Below are 27,497 nucleotides of genomic sequence, written 5' to 3' on the forward strand. Positions count from 1 at the left end.
TGAGCCACCCAGGTGCCCCTAGTGTTATTTTAAATATCAAGTACATTTGAAACAATTTCTGTCCAAAATTGGATAGTGATAAATTAAATATATATACATTTGATTTGACCATTAAAAATAATTAAAAGGCAGTATGGAAAATATCTGTGATGATACATGGATAAAATAAAATGCAAATTCATAGTTATGCTTTGTTTATAATTACAAAAGTTATTCTTGGCATAAAAGCATACATAAAGTGAACACGTAAAATTCAAAACAAGTAATTTTAATTGGTGGAATTCTGGGTAATTGTTCTCTTTGTCTTTTTGTTTTTAATTCTTTTTTTTTTTCCTTTTTTTTTTTTATTTGGCAGAGAGAGAGCACAAGGGGGGGGGAGCAGCAGGCAGAGGGAGAGGGAGAAGCAGGCTCCCTGCTGAGCAGAGAGCCTGCCCTGTGGCTCCATCCCAGGACCCGGGGATCATGACCTGAGCTGAAGGCAGACGCTTAACCGACTGAGCCACCCAGGCACCCCTGTTTTTAATTCTTAATAGTGGTTCTTAGTATTGGTTCGATTAAAAATAATTCAAAATGGTGGTGCCTGGGTGGCTCCATGGTTAGGCGTCTGCCTTTGCTTCAGGTCATGATCCCAGGGTCCTGGGGTCGAGCCCTGTGTCAGGCTCCCTGCTCAGTGGGAAGCCTGCTTCTTCTCTCACACTCCCCCTGCTTGTGTTCCCTCTCTCACTGTCTTTCTCTCTCTCTGTCAAATAGGTAAATAAAATCTTAAAAAAAAATTCAGCATCTATGACATAGTCTTCCCAGAAAAAGCGTATACAAATCTGATTAATTTCTAGATCTAGCAGTCAATTTATAGGAAATAGAGAGTTAGAGAAATGCATTAAAAAACATCACCACAAGAAGGCAATCAAAGAAATCCATTTTGTGGGAAAGTACAGGACAAATGACTCAGTTCTTTCAAAAAAATATTTTTGAAGGAGAATTTATATAATAAAAGAGACTTGAGACATTCACTAATCATAGCATATGGACCTCTTCAATTTCTGCTTCAAGCATAACATTAAAAGACTAAATAAAATAAAACTTAAAAATATACAATAATAATGCAGCATTAAATGCGTAAATTAGAAAGGAAAGATCTAAAGTCAGTCATCTAAGGTTCCACCTTAGGAAACTAGAATGAGTGATGTTGATAATGACAGAGACTAGGCATATGTTGGGGAGGGGTATATGGAATGCCCTATAATGTCTGCTTCATTTTTTTGTGAACCCAAAACTGCTGTAATAAAGGGAGTCTATTAAAAAAAAAGTCTATTAAAAAATGTTAATATTGTTTCAATATTTGGTATTAAGAAATTATTAATTTTAAGAAATCTTAATTTTAAGATATGGTACTATTATATTAAAATAGTCCCTGTGTTTCAGAGATATATATTGAAATATTTAAAGATGAAATGATATCTGAGATTTACTTCAAGATTATTAAATGAGGGAGAAGTAGGTGAGGATTTGCTTTAATAATTGTTTCACCTGGGCACTGTGCACTTAGGGGTTTTTTATGCTGTTATGTCTGTTTTTGTATTATTGAAAATTTTTGTAATAAAAAGTTTTAAAAATGCAGAATGGCCAGAATGTGGTTTTAAAAAAAGGTACATATTTTAATTGCTTGCCTTTTACAAAATAGCACTTTTTTTTTTAAGATTTTTTTTTTTATTATTTATTTGACAGACATAGAGACAGCCAGCGAGAGAGGGAACACAAGCAGGGGGAGTGGGAGAGGAAGAAGCAGGCTCACATAAAACTTAAAACACAATGTGCGTTATTTAAAAAATAATAACAGGACATAAAAATTAATTTATAGCATGTTAGAGGAAATGGGTCTGGTAACTTCAGACAAGTTTAAGGTTTTTTGTCAAATTTGTTTTCTTATAATTCTGGTGTTGTGTCTGTCTGTATAACCTGGATTGGAAATTAAAATTGCAAGGTTGAATTAGAGACCTTTTGTAGCCCTTCCTGTGGTGTACTCTTAAAATGACTAATAATTTTTCTTGTTTTCAGTTAATAACAGACAAGTTGGAACAGGTGTTTGGTTAGAGGCAGAGTTGGAATCAGAACTGCTTTAGCTTTTACTACATTGGTTTTGGTATTTGCTAAACGCCAGGGTAGAGTACTCTTCTGCACTTAAGAATTTTTACAAGTTGTTATTGTCACTGGTCTTTGTGAATAGCTGGATATTGGTCATTTACAAGCACTTTCCTGTTTTTTGTTCTTGCAAGGCAGTTATTTTTTGTCATAATTATAGTATTTTTTTGAAGATCTGGGATATCACTTTTTCTGCTTTCTAAGTTGGGAAGAATTAAGTGAACATTTAATGATTTGAATTTTCAAGAATTTTAAAGGACTAAGTGTTATTCTCACTGTAAGGGGGCATAAATAGGCACACATGGTACTTGAGTATGAAACTTGTTTATAAATTTGGCAATAGGATTTGTTATGTGGAAAGCCATGAGTGGGAAGTAGTGAAAGTAAAGAAAAGGGAAATAAGAAAGGCACCATCATTCACGCAGTCCCTACTATGTACTACATTTTCCATGTATTATCTCATTTAATCCTCATAAAAGCTTTACAAGGAGACTGTTAACATTTTATTTTTACATATGAGGAAAAAAATGAGGCTTGCAGAGTTTAAATTATTCCCATAAAGTCATTTGGCCAGTGAATGATAAAGTTGAATTGAAATCCAGAAATGGCACATTAAAGAAAATTACATGTAAACACACCAATGGTCAGAGATAAACAAATACCTTAAGATCTCTCTTATATGTGGAATCTAAAAATAAACAAAAAACCCCAAACCCCCCAAGCTCTAGGCTCATAGATAGAGGCAGGGAGGTAGTAAGGGTAGGGGTAGGTTAAAATGGCAAAATGGGTGAAGGGAGTCAAAAGGTACTGACTTCCAGTTATAAAAAAAGTCATGGGGATGTAATGCACAGCATAGCAACTATAGTTAATAATACTGTATTGCATGTTTAAAGTTTGCTAAGAGATTGAATCTTAAAAGTTGTCATAAGAAAAATTCTGTAACTACGTATGATGGCATATGTTAACTAGACTGTATTGTGGTGATCATTTTGCAATATATACAAATAGTGAGTCGTTCGTTATGTTGTACACCTGAAACTAATATAATGTTTGTCAGCTATATCTCAATTAAAAAAAATTTACATTACAAAGAATAAACCTTAATATATGTAAATAACAAAATGAGCTGACCTCAGTAAAAAGACCAAAAACACACAAATGGAAGATTTTAACCAGTACTTAGCTGGAACATTGAATAGCATATGTATTATATATTGTCATAAATTGTCTCTACAAAGACAAATGTATCTATGATATAGCCCTTCCCAGATAAATCCACATTAATGTTTGTTTCTCTGCTCATATATTCATGTGTGCAATAACTTTAGTTATCAAGGAAGCAATAAACATTTGTTAAGCACTTATTTTATTTCAGGCATTGTGATATCAGTATTAAAATACTTCAGTTATTCATGAAGTTTACACCCTAGCTTGGGAAAATGGAGAATAAGTTAAATAAATGTAATAGATTGTAGTAGATTGTGTTAGTTGTGATAATAAAAGTGTATGGTATGATATTTTGGTAGCGTAGTAAGTTTGTATGTGTAAATATGTAATTCTCTATTTCTAGACATGACTTTTTGACTCTGTAGCTCAGAGAACTGGGGAAGGTTAGATGAGAACTTAGATAATGTTTGTAGTGTGAGGTGGGATGTTTTTGTCACAGTGACTGGGGTTGCTACTGAAGGTTAGTAATCTGGGACTTGGGCTGCTAAACGTCCTGTGTTAAGCAGAAGAGCGCTGTGCAGTGAAGAATTGGCTGTCCCAAATGCCAAGAATGCCCTTGTTGAGAAACACTGACTAACCTGATTCATGATAAACAACTTCATCTAGCTCTTGTCAGGCAACTTTAGTATTATCCAGTAATTTTAAATCCCAAGATTATTAACCTATTCTCAGTTGGTTCAGATCTCTTAGATTCTGCCTGTCTGTTCCATGGTTCTAATTCTAATGAACTGAGGAGATTATTACATGATAGTCTTTGTCTTTTGAGAATGAGAGCCAGCATTTCCGGGTCAATCTTCTATTTTATGTTGTGGTACACCATCTGTGTCAGTCACAGGCACTGTCCTGTGGTGGTTTTGTCGTGTCTGTTACATTTGATCCCATGTAGTTCTCTGGCATGGGTGATCCCACAGAAATGTATCCCTTTGCCTGATTCCCATTTTCTTGCCATTGTAGGTAGTTTCTTGGCAAGTCATCCACTTTTCTAACTTTTGTGCTCTAATTTCCTTGGAGTCATAAAAGATCCCCCTCCACACTATTGTTAGGCTCATGGCAATATTGGGAAGGATGGGTAGGCTTAGGTCCTTCTGTTTAACTGCATAATGCTGCCTCCTAGCTTGCTTTTACAAAAGGATATCTTTGTGGGGTGGTTTTTTTTTTTTTTTTCATTCTTTCTTGAGCATTTTTTTACCCAAAGCAAGTCGTTTACTTCAAAAATTCCCAACTGTATTAGTTTGCTAGGACTGTCCGTAATAAAGTAACACTAGGGGCACCTGGTGGCTCAGTCAGTTGGGCTTCCGTCTCTTGATTTCAGCTCAGGTCATGATGGCAGGGTGGTGAGATCGAGCACCGAGTCAGGCTCCAAACTCAGCACAGAGTCTGCTTGTCCCTCTCCCTCTGCTCCTTCCCCCACTTGCACTCGCTCTCTCAAATAAATAAATAAAATCTTTAAAATAAAGTACCACCAACTGGTGGCTTAAACAATAGAAATTTATTGTGTCACAATTCCAGAGGTTAGAAGTCAGAGATTGAGGTGGTGACAGGGTTGGTTCCTTCTAGGGGTTGTGAGGGAAGGATCTAGTCTGTGTCTTTCTCCTTGGCTTGTAGGTGGTCATTTTTATGTTCACATTGTATTCTCTGCATATTGTGTCCATATTTCCCCTTTTATAAGGTCACCAGTTATATTGGATTAGGAGCCTACCTTAATGACCTCATTTTAACTTGATTACCTCTGTAAAGAACCTCTTTCCAAATGAGTCACATTCTGGAGGGTTAAGACTTCAATATATGTATTTGGGGGAGAGATGATTTAAAACCCAACTAATATTCCTTTTAATTCTGTTTTCCTCTTAGAATACGGAAAAGGTTCTACTCAAAATAAAATTAAAATATCCCAGTCCAACACCAAAAAAAAAAAAAATAATAATATAAAGTAAAAAGTCCAATTCTTATCCTCCAACTTGATTATTTTACTTTTCTTTTCCATGTGAGTAACTACATATAGAACTATCTCATTCTTTTTACAGGCTAACAGCATTCCATTTAATGGTTATACTGTGGTTTAATTAACCATTTCTGTACTGATGAACATTTTTGTTGTCCACAACTTTTGACTATTACGAACTGTACAGAACTAATTCTTGTATACATCTCATCACACATTTGGATTTTTTTTTTTTTTTTTGTATGATAAATCTTTCAATTTGCATGTGCTGGGGTGCCTGTGTGGTTCAATCGGTTAAGCGTTTGACTCTTGATTTTGACTCAGGTTATGATCTTGGGGACATGAGATAGAGCCCTGCACTGTGCTCCATGCTGGGTGTTGAGGCTGCTTGAGATTCTCTCCCTTTGCCCCTCCCCCCTCTAAAAAAATGAAAATAAAAAATAAAATTTTTAAAAATTGCATGTGCTAAATCAAAGGGAATAAACATTTAAAAATTTAAAAGATATTGCTAAATTAATCTACCAGCTTATACTACTACCAGGAGGATATGAGAGAAAGTTTCTCTTTTCTCTATACCCTCACCACCATTGGATAATATCAGTTTTTTAAAAAATCTTTGTACAATAGAAAAAGAGTATCTCATTCTTTTAATTTTTATTTTGTCACAAGTGATACATAGTGTATCTTTAGTCATTTTATTTATTTTTCTATAGATTTAGCTGTGTGAGTTCTTGCTTATCTTCTTTAGAGGTATTTGTATTTTTCTTATTAGTTCACTGAAGCTTCCTATATGTTAGGGATCTTAGCCCTTTGATCATTATATATAACACAGATATTTTATGTAGTCTATTTTATTCTTTTTGATGTTACTGTAAATGGAATGTTTTGTAATTTCCTTTTCAGATTGTTCATTTTTAGTGTATAGAAATGCAACTGATACTTGTGTGTTGACTTTGTATCCTGCAACTTCACTGAATTCATTTATAAGTTAGTAGTTTTTTTATGTGGAATATTTAGGGTTTTCTGTATATATGTTCATATCATCCGCAAACAGAGATAATTTTACTTCTTTCCAATTTGGATGCCTTTTACTACTTTTTCTTGCCTAATTACTTTGGCTGGAAATTCCAATACCAATGTTGAGTAGAGGAGGTGAAAGCAGGCATCCTTGCCTCATTTCTGAACTTAGAGGAAAAGCTTTCAGTTTTTCACCATTGAGTATGGTAATTGCTATGGATATTTTGTATATAGCTTTTATAATGTTCTGGTAGTTCCCTTCTGTTTCTAGTTTTTTGACTGTTTTTATTGTGAAAGGGTGTTGCATTTGTCAAATGCTTTTTCTGCTTTGAGATGACTATATGGGTTTTTTCTTTCATTCTGTTAATGTGTGTTACATTAATTGAGTTCTGTATGTTGAATAATCCCAGATTCATTCTTTTTTCTCTACACTGTAGCCATGCAGGTGTGATCATATCTTTCTTTTTGATTAAAATATTTAAGTGATTTCCCATTGCTCTATTAAAAAAACAAAATTATTAATACAACCTATAGAACCTTTGCCTGGTTTGCCATCTTTTTTTAATTGAAGTATAGTTAATATACAGTGTTATATTTCCATTTGTACAACATAATGATTGAATAGTTCTGTACGTTACTCTTAATGACTGTATCGCCTATGCTCTACTTTTCATCTCTATGACTTATTTTATAACTACAATTGTACCTCTTAATCCCCTTTATCTATTTCACCCATCCCCCCCACTCACTTCCCCTCTGGCAACCACCACTTCTCTGTATTTGAGTCTATTTTTTTGTTTTTCTCTTTGTTTCTTTGTTCATTTGTTTTGTTTCTTGGATTCCACAGATGAGTGAAATTGTATGGTATTTGTCTTGTCTGGCCTCATCTTATTCTGTGTCTCCCTTAACCCAAGGGCCTCTAGCCACATTAACTATTTTTAGTTCTTTAATGGAGCCATGTTTTCTTCCCCTAATGGGACCTGTGCACTTACTGTTTCCTCTGCTTATTATTGTCTCTCTCCTTGTTACCATTTTATGCATGAAAAACTTTTACCTCAGATTTTCTCTCTCTCATTTTCTAAATAAAACCTCCCTTGACCCTGCCAGTTGAGGTAAGGCCTAGATTACATCTTATTTTATCATGTACTTCTTTTGAAGCAAGTAATTTTATATTCAATTGTGTGATTATTTAATTTCAGATTCTAACCTCTGTAGACTATGAATTTCATGAAAGCAAAGGTCATATCTATTTTGTTCACTGCTACATCTAGTAGGGTAGCGTGCTGCCCAGCACATAGTTGGGGCTCAAATATTTGTAGCATAAATGAGTGAGTGATAGCTTCTTGGTTTTATGTCTTGATTAGAAAGGTTATTGAAAGATTTCAAGATTTACATGATTAGATTCACTGTTTAGAAAGTTCTGTCATTTATTGTTTGTGTGAAAGATGAATTAGAAAGACATATCTGAAGATTAGGAGGACAGATAATTGATTATGATTATCTTCTTGGCCTCAGATAATAGAAGCCTAAATAAAGGCAGCAGCATTAATGATGGAGAGGGAGCGATGGTATTTTATGAGAACCATTTAAGAGGGAGAACCAACAGGACTTAGCAACTGACTAGATGTAGTCATGGTGTGGGAGAAAGAAAAGTCAAGTCTCAAATTAAAATGAAATGCCATATATGAGTTAGTATGAGGCAATATTACATAGTACTGAAGAACAGAGCCTTTGGAGAGTTATTACGTAACCTAGCTGTATAGCTAAACGATTTTACTTAACATTTGTTTATTTTAACTCTGTTAATTGTAAATGAGTGCCTTCATCGAGGTTAAATGAGATAGTATATGTAAAAAGCTTGTATTCATAGTTTGCTGTGAACTTGGACAAGTCATTTAACCATCCAAACTCAGTTTCTTCTGAGAGAAAAAAGGATAATCTATTTCCTGTTCCCCCTGCATTGCAGGGAGTTACTTTGAGAATATAAAGCCTATGAAGACTGTAAATTGCTAATTGTAGTAGCTGGATAGATTAATTATACCTAGTAGGAAAGGAGATGATCTCTCTTTGTCTTTATATGACCCCGTCTCTTGATTCGTCTTTGTCAGATAGATACTTTTTGACCGTAAAGACTGCATTAGTAGAATTTACCATACTGGCAACAGCCTTCTGCCTGAATAGGGCTCTCTGTGATAAGTGACTAAATGACTTCTCAAGAAAATAAATCTTAACATGGAGCTAAGGAGATTCTTATTGCCTGATGTGGAAGGGAGAAGAAAGTAAGATTATCAGGAACCAACCCTGGAAAAGTAGAAATAAGGTGCTGGAAATTGGCCTGGTGAATTTTTGGTTGCCTGTTCTGATTTTCTATAGCTGGGCCTGTGCTTATTTTTAGGATTGAGTTGTATACTTTGATCTTTCCTGGCTTTCATAATAAACCAGTGAAAATGATTATTATGATTATTATTCCACACATAAGATGAGTAAAAACCAGAAGTAAAACCTGGAATTCTCAATGCTTGCTTATTTCACCTTACTATGTTAGCCTTTCCAAACAGTTGTAACTATCTTTAAATGCCCATGTTATGTGATATCATGTATAGGAATTTCGCCTAAAGGCAGCTCATTTTTCCCCCCTGCTGTGTATTTGTTATGTGATCTTGGCTAAGATTTTTATTTTCAGCCAACACTTTGACTTTCCTTATTGCTGACAGACTTGTCATCTCACTCTTGCTTTTGAGTTGGGTCTTGTGCCCAGCTTCCTCAGTTGCATTTTCCTTTGAAATTTTCAGTGTTGTAGTAATATGGTTTCCTGTTAGTCAGTGTTGGTCAGTATTGGTTTGCTCCCTTTGTACTGTGATTCTAAATAAATTTAGTATGTTCTTTTTCCTACAGGTTTTCTGTGCTTCCTGCTGTAGCCTGAAATGTAAACTGTTATACATGGATAGAAAGGAAGCTAGAGTATGTGTAATCTGCCATTCAGTGCTAATGAATGGTAAGTATTAAAACAGTTTGAATTCACAGTTATGGAGACAAAGCAAGAGAATTCCTATGAAAAGGCAACTGTTTTTTCCTGCCTTTCTCTATAAGTTGCTCACCTTCTCAAAAAGGCACAACTTTAACTAAAAATACTGAGCTAAATTTCCATGTTTTGAAAATATTGTAGAATTTCAGAATTCCTGTGCTTAACTTAATAAATGAATGCTAACGTCAGGTAAGTTTTGCAGGAAGAATGGAGGTTCACATGGAAATCTGGTGTTGTGTGGCTTTATCCTGTGAAATGACTGAAGTAGGATGGGGGTGGGAGGCTATTGACTACTCAGATGATGAAATATTAAAATTGGGCTGAGGTTTTCCTTTTAAGGGAAGCTATCTCTAGGGAATACCTTAATAACTTAACATATATTCCTATTAACACCTTGTTTCATTTATCTTGTTAAAAATAAATATTTTAGCATCTAAGATCTAATAGAGGAGTGCATTTTCCTATCCGTTATCTCTTTAGTACTACTTAGATTTGTTATAAGGATATTCGTTTTGAATTTAGTTATGTGGTAAGAGAATATGAGCAGGAGAAGGTAAATATATCTTGTCCAGTGTTCATCTTTTTTGGGACTGGAAATGAATCCAAGGGAATTTTAGTTAAAAATTTTAAAACAGGAATTTATTAAAGAGATACAACAAAATTGTCCAGGCTGTAGTATTTTCTCTTTGAGTACATCTTTGCACAGATGCCAGAAGAATTACTAATAAAATGTTCAACTTGGACACCACTGCTGCCTGTGCCAGGGTCGTGTGCATCCTGGAGGCCGGAACCTATCTGCTTAAGACCCCTCCTGCTCTGTCTGTCTGCGTTGCTCATAGTGATGTTTTCCTGTTGCTGGCTTATTAACCTACTGCATGTCAGTTAAACTGATCTGTTCTGATCTCCTGTGATCCACCCAATTTCCTCCCATTTCTGAATTCTTACAATTTTGATCAAATATTAATTCATTCTCTCTACTCTTAAGGATCAATTTTTAGATGGTAGTTATTTCGCTCATTTGCTCAACTGATGATTTTTTATTCTGCTTTCATTTTCGGACATATATCCACAGAAAAGAGCATGATACTTAATTACAGTACCCTGTACCTCTTTTATTTGATGAGGTCTTTCAAGTTGATAGCTTCCTTTTTTTTTTTTTTTTTTAACTTGGCATAGCTAAAGATGAAGGAAATGGCAGAGGATTCATATGGAGTACTTATTTTTATTAAGCCAAGGATTCCCCTTGCCAGGGAATCCTAAAGTAATCTACTTTTTCTGGTTTTTCCAGTGTCTTTCCTCTCGCATGGCTTAGCGAAGTCTTTCTCTGAATATTTATTTAATTTGATGCTTTTCAGTGTTCCCTATCCCTTTTTCCGTTTCACCTTTTCTCTTCCTCCCCTCTTTCTGCCAATGCTTTCAAAGGAACATAGCTATTGTTTTTAGACTTGTCCTGAAGTTTGGAGGCAATAAATGTTCATAATCTTATGGATCATTCTTTGATGTTGAATGGGAGTTTTTAAAAGATGCTTTAAAAAATTGGGTGGTTTCCATTCCTGGGCATGTGGTATTACCTGAACCTAGAAGATAAAATTTGATACCTTTCATTTCTGTAGCCTCTCTCATCCTGTTTACTTTAAAAACAATAGTTGATATGTCAATATTTAGTTAGTAAAATTATAGAGTATATAGAATCTTAACACATTTGTGATCGTTCACATTGGTTGATGGCTCTTATATGACATTGGCACATTTTCATGTTCAAATGGGTCCTGTGCTTTTGAGACACACCAAAGATGTGAAATGGTTGTTTTTCCTGGATGCTTTTACATGAGGTAATGATTACACAAAAGCAGAATTCACAGAAATTTCGAGATGTGTTCTCTTGCGCTTTAGGCTTCAGAATTTTTCAAGTGAGATTTTACCTCAACTAAGAAGAGCCTAGAAGTCTATAAATGAAACAAAAAATATCATATAATGGAGCTATGCTATTTTAGTCCCCAATTTTGATTTTCAGTAGAACTTTATTAAATGCATTGAATATTAAACTGACCCCCCCCCATTTCTAAATGCTACCCCAGTTGCAAATCCTTAGTAAGTTTGATGTTTCACTCCCTCTTAAGGGAATGTATGGTCTCTTTTAAAGGAGCTGGGAGCCTAGTCATTAACCTCAGACTGGTCTGCTCTCAGTCTGTATCAGAATTATCACCTAATTCTTATTTGTTGCTTCCAAATAGTTATCTAAATGGTCTCCTTTATTGAATAAAATCACCTGTATCCTTAATACTTCACTAGCTGGAAGAGAGACATACTATGAGTGTTAATGAGGAAGAGCTACATTATTTATCCAATATTGTGGAGGTCTTGATGTCCATATTTTGCAATCCATTCACATTGATTGTCTGTATTTGCTTTAGCTCAAGCCTGGGAGAACATGATGAGTGCCTCAAGCCAGAGCCCTAACCCTAACAATCCTGCTGAATACTGTTCTACTATCCCTCCCTTGCAGCAAGCTCAGGCCTCAGGAGCCCTGAGCTCTCCACCTCCCACTGTGATGGTACCTGTGGGAGTTTTAAAGCACCCTGGAGCAGAAGGTAGGGGATCATGTGCTCTTCTCTCTCTTTTTCCTCACCAAGTTCCTCTGAAAAGGTGCTGATGTGATTTTACAGCACAAGTCTTTAAAGCACTGTAGATAAGTCCCTTTGGGTGGTTATTAAAGTGGAAGGAACAAGGTGAGAAATGTGTCAAGACTATTTCTGGGCAAGTAAAGAATAATACTGTGTTGCCTGATATTTTGGAGGCACTTCTAAAAATACGCTAATACCCTCTCCAACTTAAGAATGGAGTGGTACCCTGCTTATACTTGAAAAAAGATACGGAATTTGAGATTGGTCTGTAAAATTCTAGCCTCACACCTACCTTAATGTTCTTTGTAGGAGTTTTGAAAATGAAGAGTTCTTTCTTTGGATCAGCCGATTCTAGTATTGCTTTTTGAAAACACATTGCCATTTTCTCTTTTCATTTTTAATCTATCCATATAGAAATATGAAAATATTGTTAGGTACTTAGACCTTTATAAAATCCAGAACTTTAATTCTGATTATATCAGATGATAGGTAGGAAATTATAGGCTCAGCTTATTTTAGTTTATTATATCTTTAGGATTATGATATTGTCAGATGAAAGGCACTTTGTAAATTCAGGAGATTATCAGTAGTAAAAATAACAGTTATGTATTTCCTTAAAATGATCTTGTCAAGAAGTTTCCCTTGATAATTAAAATCAATCTTCTTTCATTAATTTTATGTCTTTTTGTCAAGTAATATTCCCTTCCCCTTGCTAAATAGCCCTCCTTCCCTTTTGAAGATCAAAGACTTCTGATACTGTCATATTCTTCCCCATTTTCCCCTCTTTTCAGATCATCCCTTAGTCATACTCCTTGTATTTTTATGAGTTCAGGCTTTCTTTCTTAAAATCTTTTTTCTCTTTACTTCATTTGTCGTTTTTGTTGTTCTTCCCTAGTCTTTCTTTGTTTTGGCTGTTTGGAATCCAGAACTGGATTTAAAGAGATCATTTCATCAGACTTAGTTTTCTAGCTTTCCCCGTATTGCAGACTACTTTTGCACTGCTGCCAGATCAGTCCTTTTTTCATCTTCAGTTACACTTCAGCCAAAGATCTGGTCCGTTTGCTTCCCAGTTCTCTTATATATCTGTGCCAACTCTTTCTTTATTAGTAAATAATTCTTCAGCATTCTTCAGGGCATCTTTTGCCCTTTAAAAATACCATATCACTTTCCCAGATATTTAATTCCTGTGGAAACCTCATATTTTTAGGAGATGTGGATCTCTATCACTAGATATTTTTTCTGCTATTAATTTATTTTCTAGGCACTTAAAGCACCTTTCTTAGTTTCTTTGTCAGTGATATGGAACAGAGTATGTGACATAATCATACGTGTACATAGTATTTTAAAGCAAAGTATTTTAAATCTTTAAGTTACAGAAGTAAAGAATATATTTAAATTTGTATTTTATTAATTTATAACCACTTTCATACACAGTTACAGTTCTTGTATTTATAAGATGCTAAGCAGTGATTTCTTTGTACTTCTGGAATTGGTGACCTTCTCTTCTTTATGTTAGAAACCCTACCAATATTACATTGATGCCTGTTTTATTTTTCTGGCTCCTCAAGTGGCTCAGCCCAGAGAGCAGAGGCGAGTTTGGTTTGCTGATGGGATCTTGCCTAATGGAGAAGTTGCTGATGCAGCTAAATTAACAGTGAATGGAACTTCCTCTGCAGGAACCCTGGCTGTGTCACATGACCCAGTTAAGCCAGTAACTACCAGTCCTCTACCAGCAGAGGTAAGAAAACAAAAATAGCAACTAAAAGTGAGTACTTAGTTTACTCAGCCTTGTGCTGCTTCTGCTTTGCCGTTTTCTAAATTGAGTGACCTTTTTGTGGAACCCTATAGGTTTCACATACAGTTCAGTGCATGTGTGTTTGTGTCTAGTGGCAAAATCAATTCTTCTTTGCTCTATACTTGGAGGTTTTTTTCAGGAGAAAGATCCTTATGAAGGTTGTTTTCAGTGAGCTCAGGCTACTGCTGTCGTTAGAGGTCATGCAGAGGGAATCCTGCCCACTTCGTACATTGGTTTTCAAACTGTCCCCCAGGTTCTGTGGTGGCCTCTTGGGAGTGCCATGCTAGGGAAGGGCAGGCCATATAAAGGTGGCTGAGGATTCCCTCTATTACTTTTTCTTCAACCGAGCATTTCTACTTTGTTCTGTTCTACCTTTCCCTCCCTTCCTCCCTTCCTTCCTTCCTTCCTTCCTTCCTTCCTTCCTTCCTTCCTTCCTTCCTTCCTTTAGATAGCAAGAGAGAGCATGGGCGGGGGCAGGGGGAGCTGAGCTCAGAATCCGAAATGGGGCCCCATTCCAGGACCCTGAGATTATGACCTGAGCTGAAGGCAGACGCTTAACCGACTGAGCCACCCGGCTGCCCCTACCTTTTGGTATCTATGCAAAATTTTTAAAGATTTTATTTTTAAGTAATCTCTACACCCAACATGGGGCTCAAACTTACAACCCTGAGATCAAGAGTTGCACACTCTACCAACTGAGCCAGCCAGGTGCCCCTGATAGGTTTTTAGAATATAAATTTTGTTTGAATGCAAGAGGAAGTTCTAGTGAATGAATGTTACAAGGAAACAAAGTTCAGCTCAGTTTGCAAAACCAAACCAAGTTAGGTATTTTACTTCTGTCTCTTAACATTGTTCAACACTCTAATACTTACCTGGTAAAATGTGGGAAAACAGATTTTTTAGGGCCAGACTAGAATATATTTTTTCATCTTTAGGGCCCAGTAGAGTACATGGCACTTAATAGGTGCTCACTGAATGAAATAAATTCCTTTTCACAGATGATATATAAGTAGAGGCCAGATGACCACTTTCTGTGATACTAAAAGATGGATTTATGCATCATTAAATAGTAAGTTAGAATAGATTACTTTATTTCCCATACTAGGCTTTCAAATCAGGTAATAATGATATGTCAATAAAACTTTCTAAATCTCCGGAGTGTCTGGGTGGCTCAGTTGGTTGGGCGACTGCCTTCGGCTCAGGTCATGATCCTGGAGTTGCCAGGTTGAGTCCTGCATGGGGCTTCCTGCTCAGCAGGGAGTCTGCTTCTCCCTCTGACCCTCCCCCATCTCATGCTCTCTCTCTCTCATCCTCTCTCTCTCAAATAAATAAATAAAATCCTTTAAAAAATTTTATTTCCAAGTCTCCTCTTACGTGATGATGTATTGAAAACACTGCAAAATTTTTAGGAAAAACCCACTAAAAACTGATAAGAGTTCTAAATTATAGACAAAAATACAGTAAGACATGGACATTTTTTAAAAGATAGTTTTAATCTTTATTCAAGTGTAAAATCTAGATAGCAAAGTGCTTAAGGAACATTAATCTTTAGGAAGCAACTTGATGAATTTATAGACATACCCATGCAGCCACCACTGGGTTTCAACCAATGTAAAAATACAGACCATTTCCATCACTCTAGAAGGTTCCGTCATGCCCTTTTTCTGTCAATACCTGCCTGTTTTTCCCCTAAGATAACCATTATTTTGATTTGTATCACCATGGGTTAGTTTTGACTGTTTTTAAATTTTTTTTTTTTTAAGATTTTATTTATTTGACAGAGAGCACAAGCAGGGGGAGTGGCAGGCAGAGGGAGAGGGAGAAGCAGGCCTCCCCACTGAGAAGAGAGACAACGTGGGGCTCAATCCCAGGACCCTGGGATCATGACCTGAGCCAAAGGCAGACACTTAACTGACTGAGCCACCCAGGCACCTCTGTTCTTTAATTCCATGTAAATGGAGACATATAGTATATAATGTTTTATGTCTAGCTTCTTACACTAATTATGAGATTCATCCATGTTGTGTACATCTAAAGTTGGTATTTTTTATTGCCGGGTAGTGTTTCATTGTATGGATATATGACAGTTTATCTGTATTCTTGTTATGGACATTTGGATGGTTTCCAGTCTTTGGCGCTTATGAATAAAGCTGCTATAAACATTTTTTAACACAAATGTGTTAAAAACAGTTTTTAAACACTTTTAACATTTTTTAAAGCTTTTTTTTTCTTTTTTGCTTAGTTTAGAATATAATGAGGAGAGCATTATTTTAATATACCTTCCAGGATATTCTATTAAATCGTTAATTAAGTGGATTTAGCTCTACCCCAAATGTATGTTTCAGTGTTATACTTTATTAAATAGTGTAGTTAATGTGATCTTCATATTAATGCAAAGAAAAATAAACTTGAAGTTTTATTTCATTGCATAGTAAATGAAAACAATGACTTTAATCTCTATTTTTTTTTTAAGTTTTATTTATTAGAGAAAGAGAGAGAGGGAGGGAGAGGACAAGCAGGGGGAGGGGCAGAAGGAGAGAGAGAGAAATCCTCCATTAGACTCTCTCCTGAGCGTGGAGCCCAACATGGGGTCTGGACCCAGGACCCTGAGATCACAACCTGAGCTGAAATCAAGAGTCAGACGCTTAACTGACTGAGCCACCCAGGCACTCCTGTAATCTCTGTATTTTATCAGTTAATTTTTTCCCTTTTTTCATTGTGGTAAAATATACATAACATAAAATCTGCTATTTTAATCATTTTTAAATGTACAAACCAGTAGTAGTAAGTCCATTCACATTGCTGTACAACCATCACCACTATTCTCAGAGTTACCTTTATTTTATTTTTATTATTTATTTATTTTTTAGAGAGAAAGCCGGGGTGGGGGTGGGAAGGAGGGAGAGGGAGAGAGAGAATCTTAAGCAGGCTCCATGTGCAGCACGGAGCCCAACAAAGAACTCGCTATCACGACCCTGAGATCATGACCTGAGCCAAAATCAAGAGTCCAGGGACACTTAACCAACTGAATCACTCAGGCATCTGTCAAAGTTATTTTTGAAAAGCAGCGTAAAGGAGACTTTAAGTGGACCCAAATGCATTAAAGTTTCAGAAATTGACATTACATTGAAACTTTCTGTTGCCACAGCAGTTTTAAAAAATATTTTCTTTTATGGCAGAGGAAACATGGGTAGAGAAAGCTTTAACCCAGGCTACAAGGCCTCTTCCCTCATTATTATGATTTGGTGATGCCAAAAAGAGAAACTCTACAGGTGGAAATATTTTCATAGTATAAACCCAGGCCTTTGGGAAACCACAGGTTAATGAGAAACTTATGGTATTTTTCTAAAAGTATGATTTCCAAATTTTCACTTAAATTCACATTTATATCTCAGTAGTATTCTGCTACAGTCTTGACCTCTCTATAAAACTCACTTTGCTGATTTACTTTTCCTAGATGGATATTTCTCTGTTCTCTGGGAGTATAACTCAGGTTGGAAGTCCTGTTGGCAGTGCCATGAACCTAATTCCTGAAGATGGCCTTCCTCCCATTCTCATCTCCACTGGTGTGAAAGGAGGTATGTGGACTTACGTGTTTAAACAGGGATAGTAATGGTGGGATGCCAGATGTTGCCTTCTGATTAAGGGAAAGAGAATCCGAGTCATAACCACCTTTTCCTCCTTCAACAGAGAAAACAATTACTCGGTGCCATGACAATAATGGTTGCTGTTAGTGATGGTTTCAGAGTAGATATTTATGTATTTAGATTATAAGGTCATTTCATTTGTTGGAAGGATATATTTTTAATTATAGTATAAATGTAGTTCGTTGGCACTTTTTTCTTTATATTTCAAAGCACATAATACTCTGAAGAGCTGCTTATGGTTCTAGGGTTTGGCCCACCTGACTGAACAGTCAGGACATTAATCTAACTTTGTTTTGCTGTGTATTATACATTCAGAAATGTACGTACAATAAATGGAAAGCCTGAATGTAAATAGCAATTTTATTGTTAAAAAATATTTTTAGTGAGTTCTGATAAGAAGTAGAATTACTATCCAATCAAAAGAATGCTTATCTTTATGTGGAAGGTTTGTTGTTGACAGATACAGATCAGCATCTAATTAGTACATTTTTAGGAGATGGTTTATCAGTTATCTTTCCACAGTTTTGTCTTAGTCTTTTACCTGGTGTCCTTGCCTTCAGTCTTTCTCTCCTTTATTTTATCCTTCATGTTGTTGCCAGTTATCTTTTTAACCATAGATATTATCATGTATTGCTCTGGCTTAGAAACATTCAGTGGATTCCCAATGCCTTCAGTATAAATTAGTTATTTTAGCATACAATGTTCCTTATAACTTTATCTCAACTTATCTTTTAACTTTATTTCTGGCCAATACCCTAGTACTTTATGCACACTACAGATCATTTACTGTTTTCTGAATATTCACTTTCCACACTTCCATGTTTTTTCTTTTGCTGAGGAATAGTCGGGAGAGAATGGACTGCAAAACTGGACAAACCTGGGTTTTAATGCCAGTACCCTTATTTTCTAGCTGTGACCCAGTGGGCAGGTCATTTATCCTCCCTGAATCTTTCCTAATCTTAGGTTATTACACCTACTTGAAAGTCATTGTGAATATTAAATCAGATTTCATACCTGAAAGTAAATAGCAAGAACAGTGTCTGGTGCAAAGTAGACATGTAATTAATACTTTCCTTATCTTCCTTTCCTCTGCCTAGAATATCCTTGTATACTGTAGACTCCTTGAAGAACTCCTCAACCTTTCAAAATCCAGATTAATGAAAAGCTCTTCTCTGAATCCTTACCAATGCTGCTCTGTAGTAGTGTTTTACATCATCTCTGTTTGAATAGAAATTCATTTTTTTTCTTTTAAGATTTTATTTATTTATTTTAGAGAGAGAAAGAGAGCACATGTGCATGCATTAGCGGGGGGGGGGAAAGGGGGAGGAAGAGGGAGGAGAAAGAGTCTCGAGTAGACTCCACGCTGAGTGTGGAGCCCAACGTGGAGCTCAATCTCATATCATGACCTGAGCCAAAATTAGGAGTTGGATGCTTAACTGACTGAGCCACCCAGGTGCCCCGGAATAGAAATTCTTATAGACCTTTACTATATTAACTTTTCCTGCTGTTATTTGGATATTTTATAGATCTGATTCTTTCACTAAAACCATGCATTTCTTCAGTCTTAATTCATGCTTGTGTCTTCTCCTACCATGGTGCTGGGCCTATAGTGAGCTCAGCCGTGTTGGCTGAAAATATCTGACTATAAAATCCAGCCATGTCCCAGATAGTTCAACTATGAGCTTTCACGTAAGTTAAGCATTCTTTTGATTATGTAATCTTTGCTACTTTACTAGGACCCCCTAAAAATATTCTTTCATTAATAAAGTTACTACTTAGGTTCAAATTTCGGTTATTTTAAAGAGTCTTAGATTTAACTTATAAGAAGTTAAATTGGCCTACTCTGTTGTTTAAATAAGGTTCCATTTTCATTAAATCTAATTATCAAAACTCTCCTACTAAGAAACAACTGTTCATACTTACTTAACCATATTACTGTCTCTTCACCAGAATTTTGCAGTTTTTGTATTCCAGTGGAATAATTTCATACAAATATTTTCTTCTTTTTAAAAGTCACTTAATATTTTTCTTTTCAATAAATATTTTCATTGGTAGAGTAGACATTTCCTCTTACATCCAAAAAATAGTTTTTTGCTTTCTGTTGGTTATTATCCATGGTTTTGTCTTCAAGCTGGGAAGACTACCGTCATTCAAAATGGCATGACTGAGTATCACATACTGTGCTTTTAGGGATTAAATGGGAAAGGTTCTTTGCAGGGTCTCAAGTATTAACTTGTCCATGTTTGGAATCTGTTGTGTTGATTTACTGGTGATTTTGGTGATTGATGTATGTGCTGAACTCTTGACTTAGAGGAAGTGTTTCATGAAACCAGTCACTTATGATAGTTTTAGTTTATTTTTGGGGTACATTTTTTTTAAATTTAGTTTTTTAATGGTAAAAAAAAATCTCAACAGTGCAAAAGAATATAGAGTAAAAAGTAGGATTCTCCTCTACCTCAACCCCTCAACATCTTTTACATCCAGAAAGTGTATTATCACTTTCTTGTACATCATAGATTATTTTAAATGTTGGTCTTAGAACATGTAATATGTGAAATTCTTGTTGTGATAGTTGGAGAATTTTTGTTAAAGGGCTATCTTTATTTTTCTTTTTCAAGTTTTTATTTAAATTCTAGTTAGTTAACATATGGTAAGATTGGTTTCAGGTGTAGAATTTAGTGATTCATCACTTACATACAACACCTAGTGCTTTTTACAAGTGCCTTCCTTAATACCCATCACCCATTTAGCCCATCCCCCTCCCCATCAACCCTAAGTTTGTTCTCTACATAAAGTTAAGAGTCTCTTATGGTTTGCTTCCCTCTCTTCCTTTTTTTTTTTTTCCTTCCCCTATGTTCATCTGTTTTGTTTCTTAAATGCCATATGAGTGAAATCATATGGTATTTGTCTTTCTCTGACTGACTTATTTCACTTAGCATAATATACTCTAGCTCTATCCACATCATTGCAAATGGCAAGATTTCTTTCTTTTTGATGGCTAATATTCCATTGTGTGTGTGTGTGTGTGTGTGTGTGTGTATAACGTCTTCTTTATCCATTCATCAGTGGTTGGACTTTGAGCTCTTTCCATAGTTTGGCTATTGTTGATAATGCTGCTATAAACAGCGGGGTGCATGTGCTAAAGGGGTCTTTAGATTATGGGATAAGTCAGTTTGTGGAGAAGTCTATATATAGGATAACCATGTTCTCATCCGAACTGGACTGGGTCACTTTTGAGAATGAAAGGGGAACTATTAGCATTACACTGGGACAGCAGGTATAAACGTAGGTTCACCGTATCTGTAAATCAGGTGCTTAATTAACTCTTTCTTGTGAATAATTAGCCTGTTCTTCCATCAGATTACTTTCTTGATTTATCCCTTCAACTAATCTTGTACGTTGTTTTCTTCCCTTACAGACTATGCTGTGGAAGAGAAACCATCACAGATTTCAGTAATGCAGCAATTAGAGGATGGTGGTCCTGACCCACTTGTATTTGTTTTAAATGCAAATTTGTTGTCAATGGTTAAAATTGTAAATTGTAAGTTAGAAATTTGTTTTTTAAAATTAAAATGAGATACTTTACTGACTCATAGATAATAAGTAAAGCTTTCAAGTTCATTACACAGAAGTATTTTTATATGGATGGAGCCACATCTTACTGAAAACTGGGTACCAGAGAAATTGGTTTGTATAAAATAACATATCCCAGAGGACAACTGTGGAACTAACTGAAACTCTTGAGATGAGATAGATGAATTCCCCATGGAGGAAAGCCAAACAGAACTTCCTGAGATGGATGTGCTAAATCACAGCTCAACACCAGAATAGTTGGAGGTGGATAAATTATCCAGGAGGGTCAAATTATTTACATGCTAGAGTTATTTATTTATTTATTTATTTATTTAAGATTTTTATTTATTTATTTATTTATTTGACAGAGAGAGACAGCCAGGGAGAGAGGGAACACAAGCAGGGGGAGTGGGAGAGGAAGAAGCAGGCTCCTAGCGGAGAAGCCTGATGTGGGGCTGGATCCCAGAACACTGGGATCACGCCCTGAGCCGAAGGCAGACACTTAACGACTGCGCCACTCAGGCGCCCCTACACACTAGATTTAAATCGCAGAAACCTTAATCATGTACAAACCTTCATTTGAAAGAAGTGTTAGTTAGCTAACGCATAGTAAAACTTCAATACATCATAAGTTAAGATTCAGAAGAAACTTCTTAATTCTTGGGGCTAGCTTCTGAGCATCAGAATGAGTAAGAGGACAGTAAATTAGAATCTTAATTCTAGGATGGTATTGGAAAGTAGGGAATGCATTTATCCTGGATGAATGTCAATAGGCAGTTTTGCAGAAGAGCACTCGGGAACTGTCTTCTAATTCCCACTGGGTACTTACTTTAAGTTGGCCTTGGAGACCAGAAGCACCTATATGCCACTTCCTTTGAGGTTCAGTATTAAAGAGTGCAGGTTCTAGTTTACTTGTTAATTGTACCCTTGTATATTTGGCCAGTGACTAATGGCTTGCCCCCTTTCCTTCTAGGATTAGGTTTTAAAATAATTCGTGAAATTTCAATTTACCATATCTAGTTTATAAGTGACACTTAGAAAATAGCTAACCCAGAATTCCTGAAGTGTACACTGTCTTTTTTTTTTTTTTTTTTTAAGTGTACACTGTCTTAATATAGTTGTGCCGGGTGCTTCCTGGTTAGGTATATAATGTAACAATTCCCAAAGTGAAAGAAAGGGAACTTTTATTAGTTTTGATTTACATTGTGATATCTATAATTATATTTGAATATTATTTCAATTCCTTTGGGGATCCTATTGCGTATGGAGTACAAATGATTAAAGTAAGATTGAACATAATTTTTAATTACATATGGTTTGTGCTGTTGGGACTCTACAGTGCCTTAAGGTGGAGAAGTGGAAGTAAATAGTCCAGAAAAGCCATTCTTTCACCACTTTTTACAGGATGAAACCGAGTAAAATCATGTTGCTGTTTATCTAGAATTTTACCCCAAAAAGGACTATAATTTAAAAAACTAAAATCTTGGGGCACCTGGCAGGCTCAGGCAGTAGAGCACGCAACTCTTTATTGATCTCAGGATTGTAAAGTTCAAGCCACACGTTGGGTGTAGAGATTACTGAAAAATAATATCTTTAAAAAAATTAAATGAAAAGCTAGAATCTTTCAGTCACAAATTAAATTTAGAAACTGTATATAAAAGTATATTTTCTTTAGGCCACAACCTGAATCCAAAGCTATAATATTGGCTTTTATTGTTGTTCTTTCTAGTTCTAGATAAGTAATTTTTTCCCTTGGTAAAGTGAATTAATTAGTGTATTTTTTTATTTATTTTGTGAATTTTTAAAAAATATAGATGGGGGAATATATTCTTTAATCATTATAGCTTAGGATACCTAGTTTTATTTATTTTTAATAAGATGTTTTAATAATCATACCTTTTAATAATAAGAGTTAAAAGTTTTAAGTGCATTTTCTTTCACCATTACTTCTTTTACTTCCCATTGTTTTTCTAAGTATTTGCTTAAAACCAGAGGTGTTCGTATGTTTTATTTTCTACAATGATTCTTTGGCTCAGTGCATTTATAGTTCACAGTTGAATTGTACAGATTCAATATAACCTATTTTGTCCTTTGCTGTATTATAACAGATTTCTGTGCATTTTTTTTAAAGGTAAGGATTGAGAAGAGTGTCTCTATTTTTATATTTTTATTCCATTCATAGATGTGAACAGGAAGTGCTGGTGCTTCACAACCAAGGGAATGCATGCAGTGGGTCAGTCTGAGATAGTCATTCTTCTGCAGTGTCTGCCGGATGAAAAGTGTTTGCCGAAGGATATCTTTAATCATTTTGTGCAGCTTTATCGGGATGCTCTGGCAGGTGGGAATGCTTTATGACTTAGTCTGCACCCTTTATAAGACAATAAAAAGTTGGGGTTGCCTGGGTAGCTCAGTTGGTTAAGCATCCAACTCTTGATTTCAGCTCAGGTCTTGATATCAGTGTCATGAGTTCAAGCCCCATGTTGGGCTCCAAGATGGAGTGTGGAGCCTACTTAAAAAAAAAAAAAAATGAGGGGTGCCTGCGTGGCTTAGTTGGTTAAACGTCTGTCTTCTGCTCGTGTTGTGATCCCAGGGTCCTGGAATCAAGCCCTGTATAGGGCTCCCTGCTCAGCGGGGTGCCTGCTTCTCCCTCTCCCTCTGCCCCTCCCTCTGCTTGTGCGCGCGCGCTCTCTCTCTGTCAAATAAATAAATAAAATCTTAAAAAAAGATGATAAATTTTTGGACTCAGATGCAAAATAATAGTTATAAATTTGGAAGCCTGGCATTGGACTTTGGTATCGATGGCAAGTTAGAACTTGCCAAGGCTTAAGGAAATAAAAATTTTAGTACTTCACCTGGTGTGGTTTTTATTATTTTAGAAAGGCTAGAATCAGAGTTGTAAGATAATCCATTGACCATGATGTAAGAATATTTTTCTTTGAGTGGCTTAGGGGTCATGATATTGGTACCTGGTAGAAGGAAGCATAATCATAACTTACTACTTGTTTCTTCATTTAACAACATCTATATAATCATAATGTAAGTATTCTTTATTTAATTTTCAAGTTTTAAAAACCATTGGCATGGGCAACTTTATTATGGTTTCAAGATAAACTATAAGTATTGTTAGCCCTACCAATGTAAAAGTAAATGCCTAGGTACTGGAAAAGACTGAGGATACTAATAAAAAGACATATTATTATAAGTTGAGAGAGAAGAAATATATTTATGTGTATTGTTTGGAATTACAAAGTTAACCTCCTCTGATTTAACAGAGTAGGTAAGAAGTGGTGTGGTTGAGCTGCATTCTCATTATCATAACAGGAAGTAAAAAAAACAATATCTGTGGTTGGTAAATAGGGAAAGAGTAGTATAATAACTATAACAAATGAATAATAGAAGAGATTGTCTCTGAGGAACAAGGCTTGGAAAGGGAAGTGAGGTTGACCAGGGCATTAAAATTATTTTCATGTGGGGCGCCTGGGTGGCACAGTGGTTAAGCGTCTGCCTTCAGCTCAGGGTGTGATCCGGCGTTATGGGATCAAGCCCCACATCAGGCTCCTCCGCTATGAGCCTGCTTCTTCCTCTCCCACTCCCCTTGCTTGTGTTCCCTCTCTCGCTGGCTGTCTCTATCCTGTTGAATAAATAAATAAAATCTTTAAAAAAAATTATTTTCATGTATTACATGGTAATATTTTATAAATATATTAAAACCATAAATTAGTCATACTTTCTAAATGCAGTAATTCCCCTTGTGAGATTCTGTGCCAAAAAAATTATCTAAAAAGTAAAATATACTTTGTACATGAAAGTGTTTATTGCAGTATTACTTAAATTTAACACAAAAATTTAGAGGTAACCAAAATGCCCAGCTATAGGTGAAAGGTGTAAAACTGTGTTATACTGATTAGATATATGCATCTTTTTAAGAACGTTTTTAAATTATTTTTATTATTATTTTTTATTAACAGTGTATTATTTGTTTCAGGGATACAGATCTGTGATTCGTCAGTCTTACACAATACACAACGCTTGCCACAACACATACCCTCCTCAATGTCTATCACCCAGCCACCTCATCCCTCCCACCCCTTTCCACTCCAGCAACCCTCAGTTTTTTCTGAGATTAAGAGTCTCTTATGGTTTGTCTTTCTCTCTGGTTTCATCTTGTTTCATTTTTTCCTCTTTCCCTATGATGCTCTGCCTTGTATCTCAAATTCCACATATCAGTGAGATCATATAATAATTGTCTTTCTCTGATTGACTTATTTCACTTAGCATAATACCCTCTAGTTCCATCCACGTCATTGCAAATGGCAAGATTTCATTTTTTGATGGCTGCATAATATTCCACCATGTATGTATATCTATCTATCTGTCTATCTCACATCTTATTCATCTGTCAGTGGACCTCTGGGCTCTTTCCATAGTTTGGCTGTTGTGGACATTGCTGCTATAAACATTGGGGTGTAGGTGCCCCTTCGGATTACTACATTTGTATCTTTGGGGTAAATACCCAGTAGTGCAAATGCTGGGTCATAGGGTAGCTCTATTTTTAACTTTTTGAGGAACATCCGTACTGTTTTCCAGAGTGGTTGCATCAGCTTGCATTCCCACCAACAGTGTAGGAGGGTTCCCCTTTCTCCTCATCCTTGCCAACATCTGTCATTTCCTGACTTGCTAATTTTAGCCATTCTGACTGGTGTGAGGTGGTATCTCATTGTGGTTTCGATTTATATTTCTCTGATGCCGAGTGATGCTGAGCACTTTTTCGTGTGTCTGTTGGCCATTTGGACGTCTTCTTTGCAGAAATATCTATTCTGGTCTTCTGCCCATTTCTTGATTGGATTATTTGTTCCTTGGGTGTTGAGTTTGATAAGTTCTTCATAGATTTTAAATACTAGCCCTTTATCTGATATGTCATTTGCAAATATCTTCTCCCATTCTGTTGGTTGTCTTATGGTTTTGTCGACTGTTTCCTTTGCTGTGCAAAAGCTTTTTATCTTGACGAAGTCCCAGTAGTTCATTTTTGCTTTTGTTTCCCTTGCCTTTGGCGATGTGTCTAGGAAGAAGTTGCTGCGGCTGAGGTCAAAAATGTTGCTGCCTATGTTCTCCTCAAGGATTTTGATGGGTTCCTGTCTCACATTTAGGTCTTTCATCCATTATGAGTCTTTTTTTGTGGATGGTGTATAGAAGTGGTCCAATTTCATTCTTCTGCATATGGCTGTCCAATTTTCCCAACACTGTTTGTTGAAGAGACTAGACTGTCTTTTTTCCATTGAATATTCTTTTCTGCTTTGTCGAAGATTAGTTGACCATAGAGTTGGGAGTCCATTTCGAGTTTTCTGTTCTGTTCCATTGATCTGTGTGTCTGATTTTGTGCCAATACCATAGTGTCTCGGTGATTACAGCTTTGTAATAGAGCTTGAAGTCCAGAATTGTGATGCCACCAGCTTTGGTTTTCTTTTTCAACATTCCCCTGGCTATTTGGGGTCTTTTCTGGTTCCATACAAATTTTAGGATTATTTGTTCTAGCTCTGTGAAAGAAGTCGATGGTATTTTGATCGGGATTGCATTGAATGTGTAGATTGCTCCAGGTAGCATAGACATTTTCACAGTTTGTTCTTCCAATCCATGACCGTGGAATGTTTTTCCATTTCTTTGTGTCTTCCTCAATTTCTTTCTTGAGCATTCTGTAGTTTCCTGAGTACAGATCCTTTGCCTCTTTGGTTAGATTTATTCCTAGGTATCTTATGGTTTTGGGTATGATTGTAAATGGGATCAACCCTTAATTTCTTTTTTTTCTGTCTCGTTGTTGGTATATAGAAATGCAACTGATTTCTGTGCATTGACTTTATATCCTGCCACTTTACTGAATTCCTGTTTGAGTTCTAGCAGTTTTGGGGTTCTAGCAGTTCTAGTCTTTTGGGTTTTCCACATAAAGTATCAGAGACCTGGCAGGCCATTAAGGACTGGCATGATATATTCGGAGTACCAAGTGAAAAAAAATTCAGCCAAGAATACTTTATCCAGCTAGGCTGTCAATGAAAATAGGAGAGATAAAAACCTTCCAGGAAAAACAAAAACTAAAAGAATTTGCAATCACCAAACCAGCCCTACAAAAAATATTGAAAGCGGTCCTCTAAGCAAAGAGAAAGTCCAAAAGTAACATAGACCAGAAAAGAACAGAGACAATATACAGTTAACTGTCACCTTACCGGCAAGACAATGGCACTAAATTCATATCTTTCAATAGTTAACCTGAATGTAAATGGGCTAAATGCCCCAATCAAAAGACACAGGGTATCAGATTGGATAAAAAAGTAAGACCCATCAATATGCTGTCTGCAGGAGACTCATTTTAGACCCAAAGACACCTCCAGATTTAAAGTGAGGGGGTGGAAAACCATTTATCATGCTAGTGGACATCAAAAGAAAGCTGGGGTGGCAATCCTTATATCAGACAAATTAGATCTTAAACCAAAGACTTTAATAAGAGATGAGGAAGGGC

At 36.0% G+C, this 27,497-nt stretch overlaps 1 protein-coding gene across 2 annotated transcripts in view; it reads left to right on the forward strand.

Annotated features, from left to right (window-relative positions):
- ZFYVE9 (zinc finger FYVE-type containing 9) overlaps window positions 1-27,497 on the forward strand; it is a 118,913-nt gene that overhangs the window by 39,136 nt on the left and 52,280 nt on the right. Inside the window, exons 5-10 of one of the 2 annotated variants that reach the window (XM_045799543.2) lie at window positions 9,221-9,320; window positions 11,765-11,941; window positions 13,543-13,712; window positions 17,227-17,347; window positions 20,835-20,957; window positions 23,172-23,327. In XM_045799543.2, the coding sequence (XP_045655499.2) occupies window positions 9,221-9,320; window positions 11,765-11,941; window positions 13,543-13,712; window positions 17,227-17,347; window positions 20,835-20,957; window positions 23,172-23,327 (847 nt within the window). The remainder of the gene's footprint in view (window positions 1-9,220; window positions 9,321-11,764; window positions 11,942-13,542; window positions 13,713-17,226; window positions 17,348-20,834; window positions 20,958-23,171; window positions 23,328-27,497) is intronic. The other variant, XM_087865873.1, reaches the window with a different exon arrangement.

Source organism: Ursus americanus, chromosome 12 (assembly GCF_024610735.1).
Source record: "Ursus americanus isolate L20-20 chromosome 12, mUrsAme1.1.p, whole genome shotgun sequence".
In the NCBI taxonomy this organism is placed as follows: domain Eukaryota; kingdom Metazoa; phylum Chordata; class Mammalia; order Carnivora; family Ursidae; genus Ursus; species Ursus americanus.